The sequence below is a fragment of the Rhipicephalus microplus genome, chromosome 3 (genome assembly GCF_043290135.1).
Source record: "Rhipicephalus microplus isolate Deutch F79 chromosome 3, USDA_Rmic, whole genome shotgun sequence".
In the NCBI taxonomy this organism is placed as follows: Eukaryota; Metazoa; Arthropoda; class Arachnida; order Ixodida; family Ixodidae; genus Rhipicephalus; species Rhipicephalus microplus.
This window is the reverse complement of record NC_134702.1, coordinates 88,323,649-88,344,837: the sequence shown is the minus strand read 5'-3', so window position 1 is coordinate 88,344,837 and position 21,189 is coordinate 88,323,649. Positions and strand designations below refer to the sequence as shown.

The 21,189-nt window shown below is 44.8% G+C and overlaps 1 protein-coding gene across 1 annotated transcript; it reads right to left on the bottom strand.

Moving 5' to 3' along the window:
- Positions 1 to 130: 130 nt before the first annotated feature.
- LOC142802850 (uncharacterized) lies at positions 131 to 20,923 on the bottom strand. The gene is made up of 6 exons (XM_075887917.1): positions 20,871 to 20,923; positions 18,783 to 19,674; positions 2,920 to 2,934; positions 2,183 to 2,265; positions 324 to 1,215; positions 131 to 240 (listed from the first exon to the last, which is right to left on the bottom strand). Coding segments are annotated over exons 1-6 (1,887 nt in total). The 5' UTR covers positions 20,874 to 20,923; the 3' UTR covers positions 131 to 238.
- Between the last annotated feature and the right edge of the window lie 266 nt (positions 20,924 to 21,189).

Here is a 21,189-nt window from a genome sequence, read left to right as displayed (position 1 = left end):
TGAGTATGGCGAGCTCTTCATCAGCAAGGTGTAAAGTCTGTGGTGTTGCCTCACAACTCTCCTTTTCATTCTAGTTCAACAATATCTTGTTTATGTGAATTGAGTGAAACACTAACGTTGAAAACGCAGATACTGTGCAAAATTTTTATTATCCCTTAAGGTTCCGTATACTTCAGTGGAGTCTCCAAGTCGACTCCATCGTCGATGGGTTCTGTGGAAGCGCTTGGAATAGAGCAATTTCTGCAAAAAAATTGTTGCATGTTTGTAAAATTTCAAAAATTGTGTCACGTACTGAACCTTGGATAGAAGTAAGAGGAACTTACACTTCTTCTTGCGCAGAAGGGTGGCGTAACTCAGAGGAGAGCCAAGACCATAGCCGTAGTTCAGGCCGTAGCCGAGCAGGCCATGGCCATAACCGTAGTGACCAGCACCATAACCGAGGGAGCCTACACCATAGCCGTAGTAGAGTGGGGCAGAGTGGGCCGCACCGTAGGTAGCTACGGCTGGGGTAGCGTGGGCAACACTGTAGGTGGCGACAGCCGGAGCAGCGTGGACAGCAGCGACAGCTGGGGCAGCATGGATGGCAGCGACGGCAGGCGCAGCGTGAACAGTTGTGACAGCAGGAGCAGCGTGGACAGCAGTCACAGCTGGGGCGGCGGCGTAGGTGGCGACAGTTGGGGCGGCAGCAACAACCGGAGCGGACTGCTGGACAACCCTGGTTACAGCTGGGGCGGCAGAGTAGGTGACAGCTGGGGCAGCGGCATAAGTGGCGACAGCTGGGGCAGCGTGGACAGCAGTCACAGCTGGAGCAGCTTGCACAGTAGCCACGGCTGGAGCAGCTTGCACAGCAGCGACGACTGGGGCTGCGTGAACAGAGGTAACAGCTGGGGCGGCGTGAACAGTGGTCACAGCTGGGGCAGCGTTGTAGGAAGAGACGGTATGGGCGACGGCTGGGGCAGCGACAGCATAGCTGGCGGCTGGCGCGTAACCATATCCGTAGCCGACGCCGTAGCCAGTGAGGCCGGAGTATCCAACGCCATGAGCAAGGCCGTAGTGGGAGAGACCAAGACCACCGTAACCAAGACCAGCGTAACCGAGGTTGCCGTAGCCAAGGCCGTAACCGAGGTTACTGGCGAGAGTGTAACCCCCGGCAAGGTGGCCAACGTGACCAGCAAGGGCACTGGTGGCCAGGGCGAGGATGATGCAGGCGCGCAGCTGAATGTAAGAAAAAGGGCTTCGTATTAAGAAAAAAGGCAACTCTATGTAACTGTTCATCAGCACTACGTGCTGTGTTGGGATATTGTGATATTAGGAATGGTGCTCAGGTATACTAGTTGTACCATATGTCACCTGTCGATTTCAAGAACACTTAAAAGGGCACGGTAAACAGGCACGAACAAGTAAAAGCACCGATCATGACTTGTTTGCTATGTGTTGTGGAATAAACCAACTGGATGAAAGAAGCGTTTTACTGCGTGAGTTTTCTAATCCCCTGGTCTATTTTGATGTGTAACCAAGGCACAGTTAGCCTAAATCACCTGCAAGAATCTGGACATTTGAAAACCCCTAGATTGCTCTTTTTGTCTGGACTACTAGTTTTTATCTGTATCTTTTTGAGGTGCCCTACCATGTGGTCTGGAATACACTAAGTGGTCCAAGCAAAATCACCTATGAGTAGGTTTATCTACGCCTCAAATATATTGTGGCTGGTGTAAACATAAATTATGCATTTTTTGCTTTCATTTGTCAATTGTAAATTGGTCAGCACTCATTCTATTGCTTGGTAGCTAAGATGAAAAATTTTCAATGCTTTCTCACCCAAACACGTTATATGTAAAAATGCAGGGCTTTTGAACAACGTACTAGCAAATATTTTTTTCGCGAGCAGTCCATTTGAAGTATGAAATTAATGATATAAGGTAATCTTACGTCCTAAAGCAATGTTATGGTTACGAAAGACATTGCTGTAGAGGGTTCCAAAACTTTTGGCTAATTCGTGTTCTTAACGCCCACTCACTTCGCTGACTACATAGGCCTCTATCCTTCAGCCTCCATCTAGATGCGATTGCCGTAGCCAGGATCGAACTCGCGACCTTCGGTTCTGCAGCCGACCACCATAGCCACTGCTGCGCCACGGTCGACGAGGTATGAAACCACAGCAAGGAGTTAACTAGTGACTTACCATGGTGGTGGTCCTGGTCTGTTTGAGGAGCAGATGGTTCTGATCTTGGTCGGTGGCGAATGGCTTTATATACCTGGTTTTGGCTTGAAGGAGTCGAAAAACAGCCGTAGCAAGCAGCAGAAAAATACCAATGCTTTTTTTTGTTTTTTTTTTGTTAATTTTCCCCAGCCGTACGTGCGCTCCATCAGCAAACCTAACATAAGGTATTTTTTAACGCTATATATTGTGGTGAAATCGTGTTTTTTTGTTAATGTTTGTTCATGCGCTTAAGCTGCCTTATAAACGTCATGAATTCAATAAAAGTAGCAAAATTATAAAATATTCAATAGTCAGCTGTAACCGCCAAGGTGAACAACAAATTTAGCAGTGAAATTGAAACGTGGCGACATGTTCAGACGTTCAGCAAAACCAGTTACCTCTCAAAACTGCGGTAGAACAAACACGTTTGACGCTCACATTTCTTTTGTTTCATCATCTTAGACTACTAGGCCGTGGAGAAACTTGTATTCCAACCTGTTTTCGAAGTACATTTATAAGCTCTTGCGAGAAGTAGAGATGGGTTGTGCGAAGTTATTATGTTCCTTTTCTCAAGAATGAACGGGGTGTCATGGAGTACATGAGACACTAGTCTATGGATTGTAATGAAATATTACTTTGGGAAGAATGATTTTAGCACGATTTAACAAGGAGTAATCCAAAAACAGAATTTCGATCCTCGGAATTTAACTTCGACTTACTTGACGCAGGAATGTCTGCACACAACAAAAGTAAGTTTATAATGCGGTCATACATCTGAACATTACCTTAAACAGGGACACTCATGTCAGTTAAATTGTCAGGTATACTTGTCACAATATATTTTCGGAGGTATACCAATTCAATACTTCAAAAAAAATTGGAAAGCAAATGGATAAGAGAAGCTTGGCGTGCTATTTGTAAACCTCCGCTTAACTTCGTGGCGCACTTCTGATTACAGAAGTATAGAACCACGCGCATGCATACTCACGTTTACATTAGTCCCATTAGTCATCCAAAACGCTTGGGTACAGCAATGGAGAGAAATGAACCGCAAAGAAAGGCAGGTTAACCAAGTAGCACGAGAACTGCAACCCCACGCCTACGGAGTTCTAATGGGAGGAAACATGTACGAAAACAATAAATGAAATAGGGGACAACTAATACTTTCACATGCATAGCAGCATCCATCGTACATGTCCGAATGGTTTCAAAGCGAGAACTGTCACAGAGCACTGTTGGACTTCTAATGTGTAAGATGAAGTTAAGGAAGGCTTGGAACGACTGGTTCAAAAATATCGAAGCCTTTTATTGCAATTCATGTTGGTTGCGTTGTCACTCGGGCTAGGAAAGTGCGCATTGTGCTAATCAATAAACACAACACCGATATCAAACATAGAAATTTTATCGGTTTTGCTATTTTGGTTCGCGATTTGGTCTTATCGTATGTGCCACGACACTGTTTCACCTGTCGGTGTATATTTCACAGCTTTCCGAATAAACTTTCCTTTGGTAGTAAGTGCTTGTCCCTGTCTTTCCTGTTAGCGTGTACGTAGTGCTCTCTAGTTCAAACAATCATGTAACACCAATTCACACGATCAACCTCATTGACTAGTCACACTTCGGTATGTATTGCCGTGAATGTGTAAAGTATTTAAATGCGTGTGTACAGTATGTAAATTGCGTTATTCGTCGTATACGTTGTGCAGAGTTTTGAATTCTCTACTGCTTTTATTATTCATGCTTTGTAGCCCATGAAAAACTGAGGCAGTGATTCTTCGATGGTATCTGAAGTTGGCAAAAATGATCTCTATGCACGTTTTTTGTATGTTTAGGTATTTGTAGAGAGTGATTCTTCTAGGTACATTAAGCATGCGTGAATGGTACAAGGCCGGACATATACGAAGGCTTGCTTATCAGTTTTTGCTTGATGTGCTTTTTGATGGCAGCGTCGTTGAGTAAATTTTAGTAGAGAATCGCACTGTTTTCTGAACGTCAATTGTTACATGGGACGTTGACCCCTTGACTTTGTGCCTCTGCACTGCCCATAGCCATGCTTTTAACACCTGTTGCTCATGAACGGTAGCCGCGGAACGATTATTCTCTTCTTCCCGAGCTTTCGCATCTTCAGTGGCTTGCTGTTGGCGTATACGTTAAGCCGAAGCGCGCCACGCTCTCACGCCAGAAGTTGCAGCTTGTTGTCGGCGTCACAGCTCTGCCGCTGCTTCCCGAACACTTGCCTCCGGGCGAGCTTGTTTTCTGCGCCGACTCTGCATTACGCGGTCGAGACCACGTTACGTTCGCTTCAATGGCAGAAAGAGAATGTGTGGGCTGGAACGCGGCTATCATTCATCGTCATATGCCGCAGCAGAAACAAAATGCGCGTAATGCCTTACAAATCTGTAGTGGGTATACCTCACTCATCAGGAGAATTATAAATGCCTTCGCGGTGTATAGTGGGTGATTTCCTACAAATTCTTTTTGTAGCAAGTAAATGAGTGCCTCACGAAATCCTCTCTCTCGTTCATGAGGTTTGTATACGACGTGCACTTGTAGGCATCGCATTTTTTGAGACGTGTTACGTACAGGTGGTAACAGTAGGTGCATATATAGAACTGCAAACCTAATCAACCTAGTGTCAAAAACTATTCTTTTTTTAAAGTTGGCTCAATGCAGTTTACACCTATAAAGATCGTTAGCAATACCCGACGCAGACGGTGCCTCAGACCCTCAGTGTTTGAGAAGCTTCGTAATAGTGTGTATAATTTTGGTAAGATTGCGCGCGAAACGCGAATATTCGAATTTATTCTCAAATAAATGCAGCTACCAGCGATAAAGCACGAATAACCCATGCCGATTGTTTAAAAAAGACGCGCATTGCCGCGGATAAGGTTATGAAATGAGGCTCTCTATTTGCCGATATGCGTGAATTTCTTGCTGTACATCGTGTTTTGGTACCGCGTGCAAAGTCAGCCAAATAAGGAGTTCATTCCTGAACACGCCGACTACTGCCTTCTTCAACGTCACAATTTTGTGGCAATATCTGAATGGTCGTTTGAGAATACAAGTTTTAATTCTGTTATAAACTTGTTTAGAAATAAATGTTTTATCGGTTACTTTATTTTTGTGAGAGTAATTCGAAAAATATAACTTGCAACACTCCACAATTTTTTGTTTGTTGAACTACGCTACTTCTGTATAAGAAAAGAAACCTTTGAGCTGTAAAGTAGCACCGTTCATTCTGTACAAGGATGGGTAGGAATTTATTTCTCCTGCATGCTTTATCATAAGTTGGTGTATTCTTGTATATATTTATGACTGAGGCGGAGACGTAAGCAAGCACCTCTACTTTCTTTCCTTGCTTTGTCTGTCTGCCTTGTTTTCTCCGATGATTATTGTAATAAAGTTTGAACAATAGCCATAGACTGTCTACAGAAACACTCTCTTGGGAATCTGTAGAACACATGTACAAAAACTTGGCAGATCTCACGTACAGTGGGTATCCATGATATGCAAAGCACGAATTAGGAAGGTTTATATGTCACATTAAAATACCCAGAACGTTACGAGGTGGAAGTAAATTATGCCATACATGACTTCCGTGTCATGATTATGATGTTTGAATGTGTTGTTTGCCTTCGCCATGCTTATACGCCGAAACCTCCTAGAGCAGCACCCAGACCAGCGTGTGGCGAGTGGACCGTTCCCTCCCCGTGTTCGTGGCCGTGGCTTGCCTCGTAGCTCCCTAGCGCTGTTGTACAAACTGAGTGGGCTCCGTGCTGGTGCGTGAACGATTACACCGTCATGGGCGTGAGAACAGCCCGTTGTGCGCAGCTTGTGGCTCCTGCGAAACACTTGAGCATCTCATATTGCACTGTCCCACATTTGCTACGCAGCGGTCTTTGCTAATTAAAGAATGTAAATTCCTAGGACCCAAGTGCGCGACTCTAGACGACTACCTTTTTCCGAGTGGTAGGGCTTCCCGACGCGACCAGGCCGACCGAGCTCTCCTTAGATTTATTAACCAAACGGACTTGGCCATCCGTTTATAGACGGTCTCTCTCTCTTTCTCTCCCTCTCTTTTTCACTCATACTCATCGAAGTCTTTGTCATCTTTTTTCTCCCTTCCTCATCTTCTTTCCTCTTTCTGCCCTCTAATCTTCGTTTCTTCTGTTTCTTCCCTGCTTCTGAAAGAGTGAGCAGGCGTTGTGCCCCTCCAGGTGGCAGTTACCTTCTGGGTACCTCCCTGTTTCTTTTGTGTCCTTGTGTATCTGCGTATACAAAAATTATGGAAATAAATAAATCAGCAAATAAATAAATAAATCCATTCATGTTAAGTGATGCCTAGTTAAGTTAAGTGATGTGGAGCTAGCGAAACGGCTGTGAGCACGCAATGAGCGTGTTGTCATGTTGTTACATGACAAGCAAGTCATGATTATCGCGTTTGCACCAGTCATATGCCTCCATCCCCCATTTACGTCACGCAACACGAAATTTGGTATATGTGGAGCTAGCGAAACGGCCGCGAGTGGGTCATGCAGGGCCCAATATACTCCAACGTAACGTTGCACGCGTGCGCTGGGCACAGCGACGCTAAGTTAGCAAAGCGCGGGCACTATATAGTCCGACGCTATGCACGACCAGCGTCCGTCGGCGCGGCCCGATGGCCACCAGTGCGAAACGCGACATGCTGCATTTCACTCCAATGCATTGCACTTCATGTGCCTCTTTTCGTGATGGAGGGACACCGGATGTGCAATAAACGCGCATGCGTGAATGAAATGCAGCGCGGCGCGCACCGGAGAGTACATGGCAGGTCCGGCGCCCGGCTTGGCAACGCCGGCGTGACGTGACGAAATGAACGCCGCCGCACACGCGCGCCGTGTCACGTCGAAGTGTATTGGCGCCTCGACTGTGGCATGTAGTCATATTGTCACATGACATGCATCTCATGATTCATGTTTGCACCAGTCACGTACCTTCGTTATGCATAGACGTCACGAAATATCAAATTTGGCGTATTTGAAGCTAGCGAAACGGCCGCGAGCTCACCATGAGTGTGGCATGTAGTCATCTTCCTACATGACACGCATGTAGTAATTACCCTGTTTGGATGTGTCATTTAGCTACTTCGTTCGTTCGCGTCACGTAATATCAGATTTGGTACATGTGAAGCTAGCGAATTGGCCGCGAGCGCATCATGAGCGTAGCAAGTAGTCATGTGTTTACATGACATGCATTTAATGCTTATTATGTTTGTGCTGGCCTCATATCTTCGTGATCCTTTCACGTCCCGTAATACCAAACTTGGTAAAGTTGAAGCTAGATAAACGGCCGCCAGCGCATCATGAGCATGGCATGTAGTCTTGTTATTACATTTCACACAACTCTTAATCACCACGCTTTCACCACTCACATACCCCCGTCATCCATTCACGTACTGTGATACCAAATTTGGTATATGCAGAGCTATATAGCAGAACGGCCGCGAGCACACCATGAGTGTGGCTTGTAGCCATGTTGTTACATGACACGCATGTCATCATTTCAGGCTAGGGCTTGTCGCCTTTGTTCGGCATGCAATCATGTTATATCATACCAGTTTACAACATGTCATGTGAACAAAACCACCGCAAGAGCTGCAGGACAGTGAAATGTAAATATGGCATTCTTGACATACAAGTCAACATTTTGATGTTATGACTAGTCGAATGTGGTTTATACAGTCATGGTATGCCATACCAACTTTTGTATCGATATCTTCATCCAAACAGCCAGGAGAGCTAAAAGTCGTAGGCGGCTAGATAGATACGCTCAAAGTCGCCGAAGTTCGCTAAGAAATGCTTCGCACTTAAAAATGTGATGGTGGTGTGGTGGTGGTTGTGACATTGCAAAAGGCAGAGTTAGCCTAGCCTAAATAGCCTGGTAACCCCGCCAGGGGGACGACATGAGCCCGCAAACAGTGTTAATACTGAGCAATGATGATATGGTTACGGTGTAACAATAGCAACTATGTAATTGATGGACGCTAGTGTTTGGTTGTTTCATACCCGCCATGGTGGACTAGTGGCTAAGGCACTGAGCTGCTGACTCGAGGGTCACATCACGGGATCGAATTCCGACCATTTTTGTTGAGGCGGAAATGCTTGAAACCCGTGTGCTTAGATATAGGTGCACCTTGAAGAACACCAGATTGTCGGAATTTCAGGAGCCATCCACGATGGAACCTTTCATAATCATGTTGTGGTTATATAATGTTAAACAACAACAAAAACAACAACAACAACAACAACAACAACAACATCAACAACAACAACAAATGGCTGTTTTATATAGAGCAGCTAACTAAAGTAAAACTAGAAATTTCTAGACCTCTATTAACAGACCTTCAGGAAACAGTAGTCAGAAAAAACAAATTTTTATGAATATACACAGCTATAGTCAAAATAGGTACGCAGACTTTTCATGGACTAATCCATAAAAATTAGAGTGGCCGTAAATTTGTTGATGGTCAAAGGCCAGTTTGAAGTGCACAGTTAAAGGGCCTCTGCTGATTTTATTGGCAGATACCTACAAACTTTATTCGAACTTTGAAAAAAGTTAATGTTAGAGGGCAATAACTAAAATTTTGTATCACAGGCAAATATCGCGGTGCCGGCACACGTTGCGGAAAGCACGTTCGGTAAAAGAAGTCCCACGAGTACATGACCGCAACAACAACTACAGTAATAGTAGCAACGTACCATTTCTTGCAGGTGCAGGGACATTGCCACTACAAAAGCACAATGAAATGAGTTTGACAGCTATTCAGCGCTAGCTCATTTTGCGCTTCACAACGGTATTCTGGCGGTAAGTTTGTTGCCAGCGCCATGAAACTGGTGCCACGCTCCTTTAATTACGAAAGCACACATCAAAGGAAAGTTGTTTCACCTGTGGGCAGTATTACATCGCGTCTCTATTGCATTGCCGAAACCTATCTCCAAACGACCTCCACAGCTTCGCGTCGAGAAGGAAAGTTTTCCACAAGCCGTAAAAGGGAAAATATTTGGACCTGGATGACAAGCGTAAATTTGTTCTCAATTTCAATTAGCTTTGTGAAGGCTGAGGTCTTCCGGCGAATGGCTCGAATAACACGTTTCGACTAGGTTTCGAATGGGGCGAAAGCGGTAAAACTCATTGGAAATTCACCAGAAAAAATCACGCGGAGAAACCTTACCATTTTTTTTTCTCGCCATGCGATAGCACATATCTATTCTTCTTCACTGCTTTGACTGCGCTATCTCAAACACGTGTTGTAAACAACCAGCCACACATTCAACATGGCTGCCAGGAGCGTAGCAAGAAATTTCTACAGTGACAGTTATTATTAGACCATAACAAGGGTCACGTGGGCCGTAATTGTCCGCCACCGCTGCCGGTGTCCGTTTAAAAAAACCAAGGAACAACCAGGCGTCGCACAACGTGAATTACGTAACGAGTGGGTCATCGAATGCTCGTTCTTGTCCTTTTCACCTATTGCCCATGACGCATACCCACTGTAGGGGATTGACGAAGAATTGAGTGGTTTTGTAAAATAATATGAAGTTTTAAAATAAAAGAGATCATACATTAGAAATAATGCACATGAACTAGAAAGTTATGGTACGTACTTGATTCAATTCATATACATTATATAAATAAAGAAAAGAATTTAGAATAAATTAGAGCACTAGTGTGTATTACGTTGTAGTCAAGTTAGTATACCATTACAGACTAATTAGTAGACCTATCAGCTTCAATATTATAAGTCCCTTACAGCCACGCATACTCTTGCACCGGAGAAGAGAACAAAAAAATAAAAATGCACTAAGTTTCTTGCAAGTGTGTAACGGGTACCACATTTCTCCGTATACTGACGAAGAATTACTTAATTATTCGCTGCTTACTACACAAAAACTATTTAGATTTATTGCATAGTGGGTACTCTGCAAGTGTGATTAAAATAGCTACCTAAAAAGTAAAAAAAAAGGGTATTTAAGGCAGCTATTCCAGCTTTCGCTGTTAATGCACCTGCACGTTCTTCACAATAGGTGTGGTTTTTGTGGGGGGCGGCGGGGGGGGGGTGTTTATTTATGTTTTAGCGTTGGGTTCATGCGTGCCTTTATATATATATATATATATATATATATATATATATATATATATATATATATATATATATATATATATATATATATATATATATATATATATATATATATATATATATCTATACAAAAAGAAAAGTGATGCTGGGTCCGGGAAAGGTTATTCGTATAGGGAAGAAGACGCACGTACGAAGTGATTTTATTGACGTTTCGGCCGTGGGTCTTCTTCCCTATAAGAACGTATATATATATATATATATATATATATATATATATATGTATATATATATATATATATATATATATATATATATATATATATATATATATATATATATATATATTTTATTTAATGTTTGTCCTCCCGTTTCGCTGTTTCTTCTTTTTTTCTTTTTTTTTCTCTCTCTCTCTCTCTCAATTGACCCCTCCCCTCCTATCTCGACAGGATATAAAAAGGCACGGAACATGTGTAAATAGTATTATGCCTTGAAAAAGACAGGGTTCCTGTCGAAACGTCGGCACAATATACAGTTGTTATGTGAAAGCGCATCTACTTTCATATTTATATATATATATATATATATATATATATATATATATATATATATATATATATGTATATATATATATATATATATATATATATATATATATATATATATATATATATATATATATATATATATATATATATATATATATATATATATATATATATATATATATGCGCAAGGAAAGCTCAGAATTAGCGGGTTTAATCTACCCCACCTCTGGCTGCGCCCATGATTGTAACAAAGGCGTCAGTGGTAGCTCGTATCACCGCAATTGCTAACTACCCTTGCATAACAATGAAGTTCACGGCGTCGACAAGGAGGACGACTTCATTGAGAGCCTGTTTTCCAGCATGCCACAACGTTTCTTGCTTTTGCACAGCAGGCTGGATTTCTCACCACCGCTGCCGGTGTGTCACCTCGTGTTGTTCTCGCTGGTGCATCTCCCGAAAAAATCGTTTGGAAAGGCGAATACTATTTATTTTCAGTGTTTTGTACGCATAAATAAATCTGATTTAAAAATTAGTGTCCCGTAAAAGAGGAGAAGAAAATACAGAAATTTGTCAAAGTGGCAAATCGTTGAAGTGTCGCGCCCACTCATGGTTTCCCGGCCGCTCTGGCGGCTTAGCAATTGCTTCGCTTCTCAAGTGTGAAGGCACCGTGAGCGTGACATGGAGTGAATGAGTATTCATAAATCATTTTAATCAGTAGAAAACTGTATCACTTCAATAAAAACAGCGAGCAGAATAAACATCTTTCCTTGAAGTCACATTGTGCTTGAAGTTACTTTTTTGTTGTTAGGTGATCACCTAAATAGGAAGAAGCCATAATTATAAATACCACTTAAAAGCTCTGTGATGTGACGTTCAGTGCACGAAACAATGTTAGTTGATTCCTCAAGGATTGAATACTTCAAATACCTAAATTTAGGTGGGAGTTCTATAGATAGGCAAACATCATTAGAATGACACGACAGCGTTCGAATAATAACAATATCTGGCGTTTAACGTCCCGAATCCAAGTTATGATTATAAAAGACGCCATAGCAGGCCCCTAAAATTTTCGCCGTCTGGTGTTCTTTATCATCCACTGACATCGCACAGTACACTGGTGTCTACTTTCCTGCCTCCATCGGAATGCGACCAGCGCAGCCGGAATCGAAACCGCGACCTTCGGGGGAGCAGCCGGGCACCCGAACCGCTACATCAGCGGGATGCAAAAAGTTTCAGTATTCGCACATCGCAACAAAAGAATTACCTTCCGTCCGGAGGAAGGAAGTAAAAGTTTCCAACAAACTTAAATTGCAAAGGGGAGGAGGAGGATTGAAAGAGCAAGGACAGGAAGGTTAGCCAGTTCTCAGACCGGCTGGCTACCCTCTACTGGGGAAGGAGGTAAGGGAGATAAAAGATGATAGAAAAGAGACGTTGAAGAAAAAAAAAGGGAAAGAAGGTCATTAGACGATCCACGACGCTGCTTACAGTCGGTCTCTAAGACCACTTGCCCGCAGAAAGTGCAACAACGCTCTCAATGCCTTGCGTGCCGAGGACGGTCTCGGTCAGTGTCCTAATACCCTTTCTTCCGACAATTGGCGGTTGTCTAGTCTATCTTAAACTTTCGACAGTTCATGTCTTGGCACACTGAAGCAAGGACACTCGCAGAGAAGATGGGAGAAAGTCTCTGCGCAGCCACAGTTGTCACATGTCGGGCTGCTGGCCATTCCGATTCGAAAAAAATAAGCATTCGTAAAGGCCACCCCAATCCCAGTTCATGTCTTGGCACACTGAAGCAAGGACACTCGCAGAGAAGATGGGAGAAAGCCTCTGCGCAGCCACAGTTGTCACATGTCTGGCTGCTGGCCATTACGATTCGAAAAAAATAAGCATTCGTAAAGGCCACATCAATCCACAGACGGCACAAAAGTGTCTCCTCAGCTCTGGTTATTCCTGATGGAAGATGGAGCTGTAGGTGTGGGTCAAATTATGAAGGCGGACGTTGGTGAATGCCAGTGAGTTCCACTGAACGAGTGTCAGTTCTTGTGCAAGTGATCGAAGCGTTGCAGCGGCGTCCGTTCTTGATAATGCTATAGTGGCACAAGGGGCATCATCATAAGCAGATCGGGCTGCTTTATCTGCACGGTCGTTTCCATCAATGCTGGAGTGGCCTGGTATTCATTGATACGCTATGTCATGTTGTTTCTCTATAGCCCGGAGATGAAGCAGTCGTACTTCAGCAATTAGCTGTTCGTTTGCTCCATGACGATATGGCGAGGCACTGCCCTGGAGGGCTGCTTTGGAGTCGGCGAAGATTGACAATGTCTGCTGCAGTTCTTCAACCAGAAACTCCAGAGTGGCAGGAATGGTGGCGAGTTCTCCTGCCGTGGATGATGTCAGATGCGAGGTCTTGAACTTTATCGTGTTGGATTTCTCCGGAATTACCACTGCGCCTGTTAAACTTGTTGAAGTGACCGACCCATTCGTGTAAATGTGAATGCGTCCACTATGTTTCTCATGCAGAAACAGTATTGTTGTTTGTTTTAGGAACGAATTTGACAAATTTTCGTTCTTTTGCATTCCGAGGATGGTTATGAGGGCTTCTAGTGGATGTAGACACTACAAAGGTAACGACGGTCTTGCTGCGTGCGCGAAGTTCGTGGGAATCACCTTGCGATGTAGGGCAATAATAGAGCAGAACGCGGAGCGTGGCCTGGAAGTTGGAAGGGAGGCGAGTTGATGCGATTGAATCCGGGTAGCATGTCTTATGTGCGTTCTTAAAGCATCGACACGAATGTAGGTTGTGATAGGGTGTTCACGAGCGATTGCGACAGTCACTGCTGTGGATGCGCATCTCGGAAGCCCGAGGCATATTCTCAGTGCTTGAGCTTGTAATGACTGGAGGACGCATACGTTTGTAATGCGGGACTTGCCAAGCAAAGGTAGGCTGTAGCGCATGAAGCCAAGAAAACGTGCACCATACAGTTGAAGCATGGCTCGTACCGATGCACCCCATGATTTTCCCACAAGAAACCTTAGGACGTGGGCGATCATGGTCAGTCTCTTCTTCATGTGAGCGATTTGAGGGCTCCAAGACAAGTCACGATCTATTATTACACCCAGGAAACGGTGGGTCTTTTGATAGCTGATCGTGTGTCCATTAATTCTGATGCGGTATGGCGTCATTGTCTTGCACGTAAACGCAACCAGTGAGCATTTCTGAGATGACAGCTCCAGTCCTCGCCCTTGAAGGAAGTTTTACGTCAGTGTAGTCGCTGTCAGAAGCCTGGCTCGTACGTGTAGACGCGTGAACCCTGATGCCCAGATGCAGATGTCGTCCTCGTATATCGACAGACGGACGGAGTGTGGCAGGACGTCAACGAGGCCGATGAGCGCAAGGTTAAAAAGTATGGGGCTTAGGACCCCACCATGAGGTACGCCGCGATAAGTATGATGGTGCCTTGTTGCACCATCGTCTGTCTGAACAAAGAAGGTTCTGTCCTTCAAATAGCTGTAGATCAATTGGTAAACGCGGGCTCCCAATCCAATGCTGCCCAAAGCGTCCAGGATGGTTTCATGTAGTACATTGTCTTATGCAGCCTTAATATCCAAGAAAAGTGCCGCTAATCATCTTATTAGGCTTTTCTGCTGCTACAGACGTGACAAGATCAACAACGTTGTCCATGGAAGACCGTCCACGTCGAAAGCCGGTCAAAGCATAGGGGTGTATATTGTTATGTTCCAGGTACCACTCCAAGCGAGTCAGCACCATTCTCTCTGTCACCTTTCCAAAACAGCTGGCAAGCGCGATGGGGCGCTAGGAGGCCATGTGCGGAGGCGATTTACCTGGTATAGCAGGGGCACAAGGCGGCTGCACTTCCATGAAAGAGGAACCCAACCGTTGCTCCACGAGTCATTGTATACAGCTAGAAGGGCACGCTGAGTTGTTTGCCCTAGGTTAGCAAGGGCCATGTAAGTGACTCCATCGGGTCCAGGAGATGATGTGCGCTTGAATCCTGCCAGTGCTGCCTGGAGCTCCTCTAGAGAAAACATATTGTCCATCCGAGTGTCTCTGGACGCTGGCGCGTTTCATAGGTTTTTTAGGTTGATCCCCGACCCCTTGTTTGCAACCCTGGCACGAAAGTCTTCTGCTACATCGATTTCACGTCAGATTTGGGAGGAGCAAGGCATTTGAACGGGTGATGCTGTTGCGGCAATGTTCGTAGGCTGCGGAATATTCTCCATATTTGCGAAAGAGGTTTGTGGGGATCGAGCGACTCTCATAGTGAATACCATCGTAGCGACTGTAGTGCATTGATTCGACGTTGAATCTTCTTTTGCCGACGTCTCGCCTCCCTCAAATCGTACATGAATTTCGTGCGCCTATAACGTCGTTCGGCGCGATGACGGATTCCTCGAAGTCGCTCCAACTCCACCCCATAATTGCAAAAATCTGGCAGAGGTCCACAATTAAACGTTGCCTCTTGGATAGCGGCCTTCAATATACCTTCTAGGCTTTCAAGAGAACCTTCTTGGTTTCTCTCGCATTGATTCTCTGTGGATGATCTGTATTTTGACCAGTCTATCCGTGAAGTGGACGCGAAATGCGACTTGCTCTTGGCCTTGATTGAGGCTACTTGACACAAAGTTAGGTCGAAACAGCTACTATATGTCAGACCCCGTAAAAACTTTGGGGTTCCATCATTTAAACAATATAGTTGGTGGTCAGATGCAAAGGAGGACACATTTCTTCCCCGACGGTCCATCTTTGGCTTGCCCACAGGGGGTGATGAGCGTTAAAATCACCCGTAATAATCCATGGCCCAGGTGTCACTGGTATAATGGCACTTAATCTTGCTGGGTCGAAGTGGCCTGAAGGTGAAATGAAATATATACTGCCACTAGCGTGAAGTTCACGTTCTTACGATTAACTGTCAGGCACACGTATTGGTTGCTGTCGTCCGGTGTTACTGGATGCTAAATATACGTGAGTTCGCACCTGATGTAAACAATGACCTTACTGTTTTTGTTACGAGTCGCAGATCTGAAAGCGTCGTATTTAGAAAGTCGTATTGCATTGTGAAGACGTGGTTCACAGATCAAGATAATTGGAAACTGATTCTTGAAAGCATGTGGTCGAAAATCCATAATGCGCGGTTTAAAGTCTCGGGCATTGCATTGGAAAATTGATGTCTCTTTCACTTGTTTATGGAAGGGCTGCAGCGAAAGAGCCAAGGTGCTTCTCTAGATTTGATAGCACCGGATCCAAAGCGTCCAATATTTGAAGAGCGCTGTGGGCAGCCGGAGTCTAAGTATTATTCATGAGTACTCGAATTGTCTTCATGAGGGTCTTAATCAACTATATTATTTCGTTATCTTGACTTTCACGTCTTACTCGCTCTGAGGTAGCTTTCAGTGTGCGATGCTGCAGCTCTACTGGCGGTGTCACTGACGGCAGCGCTGGCCACGCGTCCGGGTCAATGTTTTTTGCGTCTTTCTGAGGATGCTTGTTGTTGGCAATTGTTCATGCTGGTGGTGGTGAGTGCGTGATAAGGGGTAGCGGTGTATCCCTGGCTTCGGCAGAGGATGTCCTAGGAGCTTTCTTATGGCACTTTGGAAGCAGCCTCCCTGTGGGTGGAACCGTCTCTGGCCATCTGCCTTAACACTTGCATCTCCTTCTTCACACTTGGGCACTGCTTTGATGACGCCTCGTGAGGACCTTGGCAATTGCTGCATTTGCGATGTTCTGCTTGGCAGGTTTCTGTGTTGTGTAACTCCGAGCATTGGGACCACACAGCATAACTTGTGCAAACAGCACTTACGTGTCCTATTTTACGGCACTTCCGACACTGAAGAGGTTTCGGCACAAACGGCCGTACTGTGTGTCGAAAATGACCAACTCTTACTTGATGTGGAGACTGTAACCCTTGAAAACTAGTTTCACACACCGTGAGTTCCTGAGATGGCGGGCTTGCAAGACTATAGTAGCTTCCGTCACTGGTTTGATTCGAATGGGAAAATCAATATCGCTGATAGAAGTGTCGACGTCGTAGATAACACCTGCCCTAGAGTCCTTGCCATCTGGTATGAAAGGAAGTACGTTGACGTTCCCCTGCATATTCACCTTGGTCAATACGTCGAGAGCAGTACGTTGCGTAACGTCTATCGCCAGAACGTTCTTGCGGCCATTAATTCTCACGTCTGTTATTTGTCCCGGAACGAGCGCCTCAAGTGAAGACGTAGACGTGACCTGGCGATTAGGTCGGTTCATGCTGTCTGCGGCATTCAGCGGGACAAACAAATTAGTGTGAACCGGTGGCTCTTGAATATTCAGGGTGGCTTTACTTTGGGAAGGAGATGTCGTAAGTAGGCTCCTCTTCGCCTTGCGTCTTGCCACGGGCACAAAGTCACTTTCATTGGACTTCTCATCACTGCACGTAGAATATATCAGCGTGCCCTCACTGTCGACGTCACTAGTGCGGCCGGAGCACTTTCTTAGAGTAGCCACAGACAACATGGAAGATACGTGAAAGCCCTGGTGATTCTACGTTCATTTCTGAATGCAGAAGAACGGCGTCTTCCACAAACACCAATGAAAAACGAGAAAAATTAACAGAGTCTGAAACTGGCGTTCCACTCAGGAAAAACTTCGTCTTCAAATTGCAGAGATGTGCCTCATAGCGGTATAGTGGTATAGTGGTTACAGTCCTTTACTGCAAGTTCGAAAGTGGTAGGTTCGATCACTATGACAGTGGTCGCCTTTCTATGAAGGTGGCATGAGAGATGTCTGTGCATGGTTCGATGTCAGAGCACGAACACGTTAAAGAGATCGTCTGTTGGTTTAAATATTCGAAGACCTGCGCTTACATGTGCCCCATGATGATATCGTGGTTTCCGTGCAGAAACACCTAACTATCATTATTTAAAATAAAAGGGCCTTGTGCATGATTAGCTGCTCAATCACCACCTCGTCGTTTAAACTGGTGATCACAACTGAAATAGCCAAGGCAAACCGTCGGTGTGTACAAACGCCTGGCTTATTCGTTAGCGCGACATGCGTACTAGTTCAATAACGTCCACGACCAGAATAACTTAACGGTCTTTGCTAGAAAAAGAAAAAAATGCCATGATGTTCAACCTTACTGACTGAACTGATACTCCGTACGTAATTTGCACTCATGAACTGCACCCCCGTTTGTGCAAACCAAATAAATAATTATTATACTAACAGGTGTCAGTCATTACATGGCATGCCGCAATGTCACAGTGATGAAGGACATCTACACAAGGATCCTACCTTAGTAACTATAATGTCAATGACGTCTCACCTGGCTGAAACGGCTAACCATAATCTTTTACGCGGAATAAATTACTGTAGCGCGTACTCCCACCGCAATTATTTTTAGGGCCATAGAAAAATGATCGTGACGTTCTCAGCACGAGAAGGATTATATCTTTCATTAAATTGCCTAAGTCTCATAGAAACCGCGAAAGTGGCAGCCTATTCTGGAGAATAATGTTAAAGGAAACATGACGAGAATTTAAACTAATAGTATGACCAGTACTACCATTCGAGTAATGTGTCCGTGAATATGGCGAGTTCTTCTTCAGCATGGTGTAAAATCTGTGTTGCTGCCTCGCAACTCTCCTTTCCATTCTAGTTCAACAATATTTTGTTTGTTACGATTGAGTGAAAGACTAAGATTGAAAACGCAGATACTGTGCAAGAATTTTATTATCCCATAAGGTTTCTTATGCTTCAGTGGAGTCTCCAAGTCTAGCTCACCATCGATATGTTCTGTGGAAGCACTTGGAATAGCGGAATTTCTGTAAAAAAAGAAATAATGTTATATGTTTGAAAAAACTTCAAAAATCATGGTCACCTACTGAACCTCGGATAGAAGTAAGGGGAACTTACACTTCTTCTTGCGCAGAAGGGTGGCGTAACTCAGAGGAGAGCCAAGACCATAGCCGTAGTTCAGGCCGTAGCCGAGCAGGCCATGGCCATAACCGTAGTGACCAGCACCATAGCCGAGCGAGCCTACACCATAGCCGTAGTAGAGTGGGGCAGAGTGGGCCACACCATAGGTAGCGACGGCTGGGGCAGCGTGGGCAGCACTGTAGGTAGCGACAGCTGGAGCAGCGTGGACGGCAGCGACAGCTGGGGCAGCATGGACGGCAGCGACAGCTGGGGCAGCATGGACGGCAGCGACAGCTGGGGCAGCGTGAACAGTAGTGACAGCAGGAGCAGCGTGGACAGCAGTTACCGCTGGGGCAGCGGCGTAGGTGGCGACAGCTGGGGCCGCAGCAACAACTGGAGTGGACTGCTGGACAACCCTGGTTACAGCTGGGGCGGCAGCGTAGGTGACAGCTGGGGCAGCGGCATAAGTGGCGACAGCTGGGGCAGCGTGGACAGTGGTCACGGCTGGAGCAGCTTGCACAGCAGCCACGGCTGGGGCGGCATGAACAGAGGTAACAGCTGGGGCTGCGTGCACAGTGGTCACAGCTGGGGCAGCGTGATAGGAGGAGACGGTATGGGCGACGGCTGGGGCAGCGACAGCATAGCTGGCGGCTGGCGCGTAACCATATCCGTAGCCGACGCCGTAGCCGGTGAGGCCGGAGTATCCAACGCCATGGGCAAGGCCGTAGTGGGAGAGACCAAGACCACCGTAACCGAGACCGGCGTAACCCAGGTTGCCGTAGCCAAGGCCGTAGCCGAGGTTACTGGCGAGAGTGTAACCCCCCGCAAGGTGGCCGATGTGACCAGCAAGGGCGCTGGAGGCCAGGCCGAGGATGATGCAGGCACGCAGCTAAATGTGAGAAAAAGGGCTTCGTATTAAGAAAAAAGGCAAGTCTATGTAACTGTTTATCAGCCCTACGTGCTGCCTCGTGATATTGAGATTTTGAGATTGGTGCTCAGATATACCAGTTGTACCACTTGTCACCTGTCGATTTCAAGAAGACATAGAAGGGCACCGTCAACAGACACGAATAAATAAAAACTCTTATCATGACTTGTTTGCTACGTGTTGTGGAATAATCCAACTCGATTAAAGAAAAGTTTCACTGCATGAGTATTTTACTCCCCTGGTCTCTTTTGATGTGTGACAAAGGCACAGTCAGCCTAAGTCACCTGCAAGAATCTGAACATCTGAAAACCTCTAGATTGCTCTTTCTGTCTGGACTACTAGTTTTTATCTGTATCTTTTTGAGGTGGCCTACCAAGTTGTCTGGAGTACACTAAGTGGTCCAAGCAACATCAACTATAAATAATTCATCATCATCATCATCAGCCTGACTACGTTCACTGCAGGACAATCTCATTTCGTTAAAACGTTATAAGTAATTAATATTAAAACATGTAATTATACTTATAATATTGAAATTATAATAAAAACATTATAAGAGCATAAGTAATTTATGTACGCCTCAAATATATTGTGGCTGGTGTAAACATGAATTATGCATTTTTTTGCTTTCATTTGTCAAGTGTAAATCAGTCAGCACTCATTCTAGCGCTTGATAGCTAAGACGAAAAATTTTCAATGCTTTCTTAACCAAGCACGTTATATTTATAAATGCAGGGCTTTTACACAACGAACTAGCGAATATTTTTTTCGCGAGCAGCCTATTTGAGGTCCTTAATAGTAATATGTTGATATTATCATCATAATAATATGTAATTATTATCATAATAACTATTATCATAATATTATGTAATAATATGAATCAATAATAATATGTAATTTTACGTCCCAAAACAACTATATGGTTTCGAAAGACATTGTTGTAGAGGGTTCTGAAACTTTTGGCCTATTTGTGTACATTAACGCCCACTGACTTCACTGACTACATGAACCCCTATCATTCAGCCTCCATCTAGATGTGATCCCCGCAGCCGGGATCGAACTCGCGACCTTTGGTTCTGCAGCCGACCACCATAATCACTGCTCCCCCACGGTGGACGAGGTATTAAACCACAGGAAGGATTTAACTAGTGACTTACCATGGTGGTTTTCCTGGTCTGTTAGAGGAGCAGGTGCTTCTGATCTAGGTCGGTGGCGAACGGCTTTATATACCTAGTCTTTGGCTTGAAGGAGTTGCAAAACAGCCTTAGCAACCAGCAGAAAAATACCAATGCTATTTTCATTTTTTCGTCAGCTTTCTTCAACCGTATGTGCACTCCGTCAGCATACCTCACATAAGTTATTTTTTAACTCTATATAATATGGAGAAATCGTGTTTTTTTGCTAATGTTTCATCGTGCTCTTGAGCTGCCTTAAAGGACGCCATGAATTCAAAGGAAAAGGAAAGTGGTGAAATTA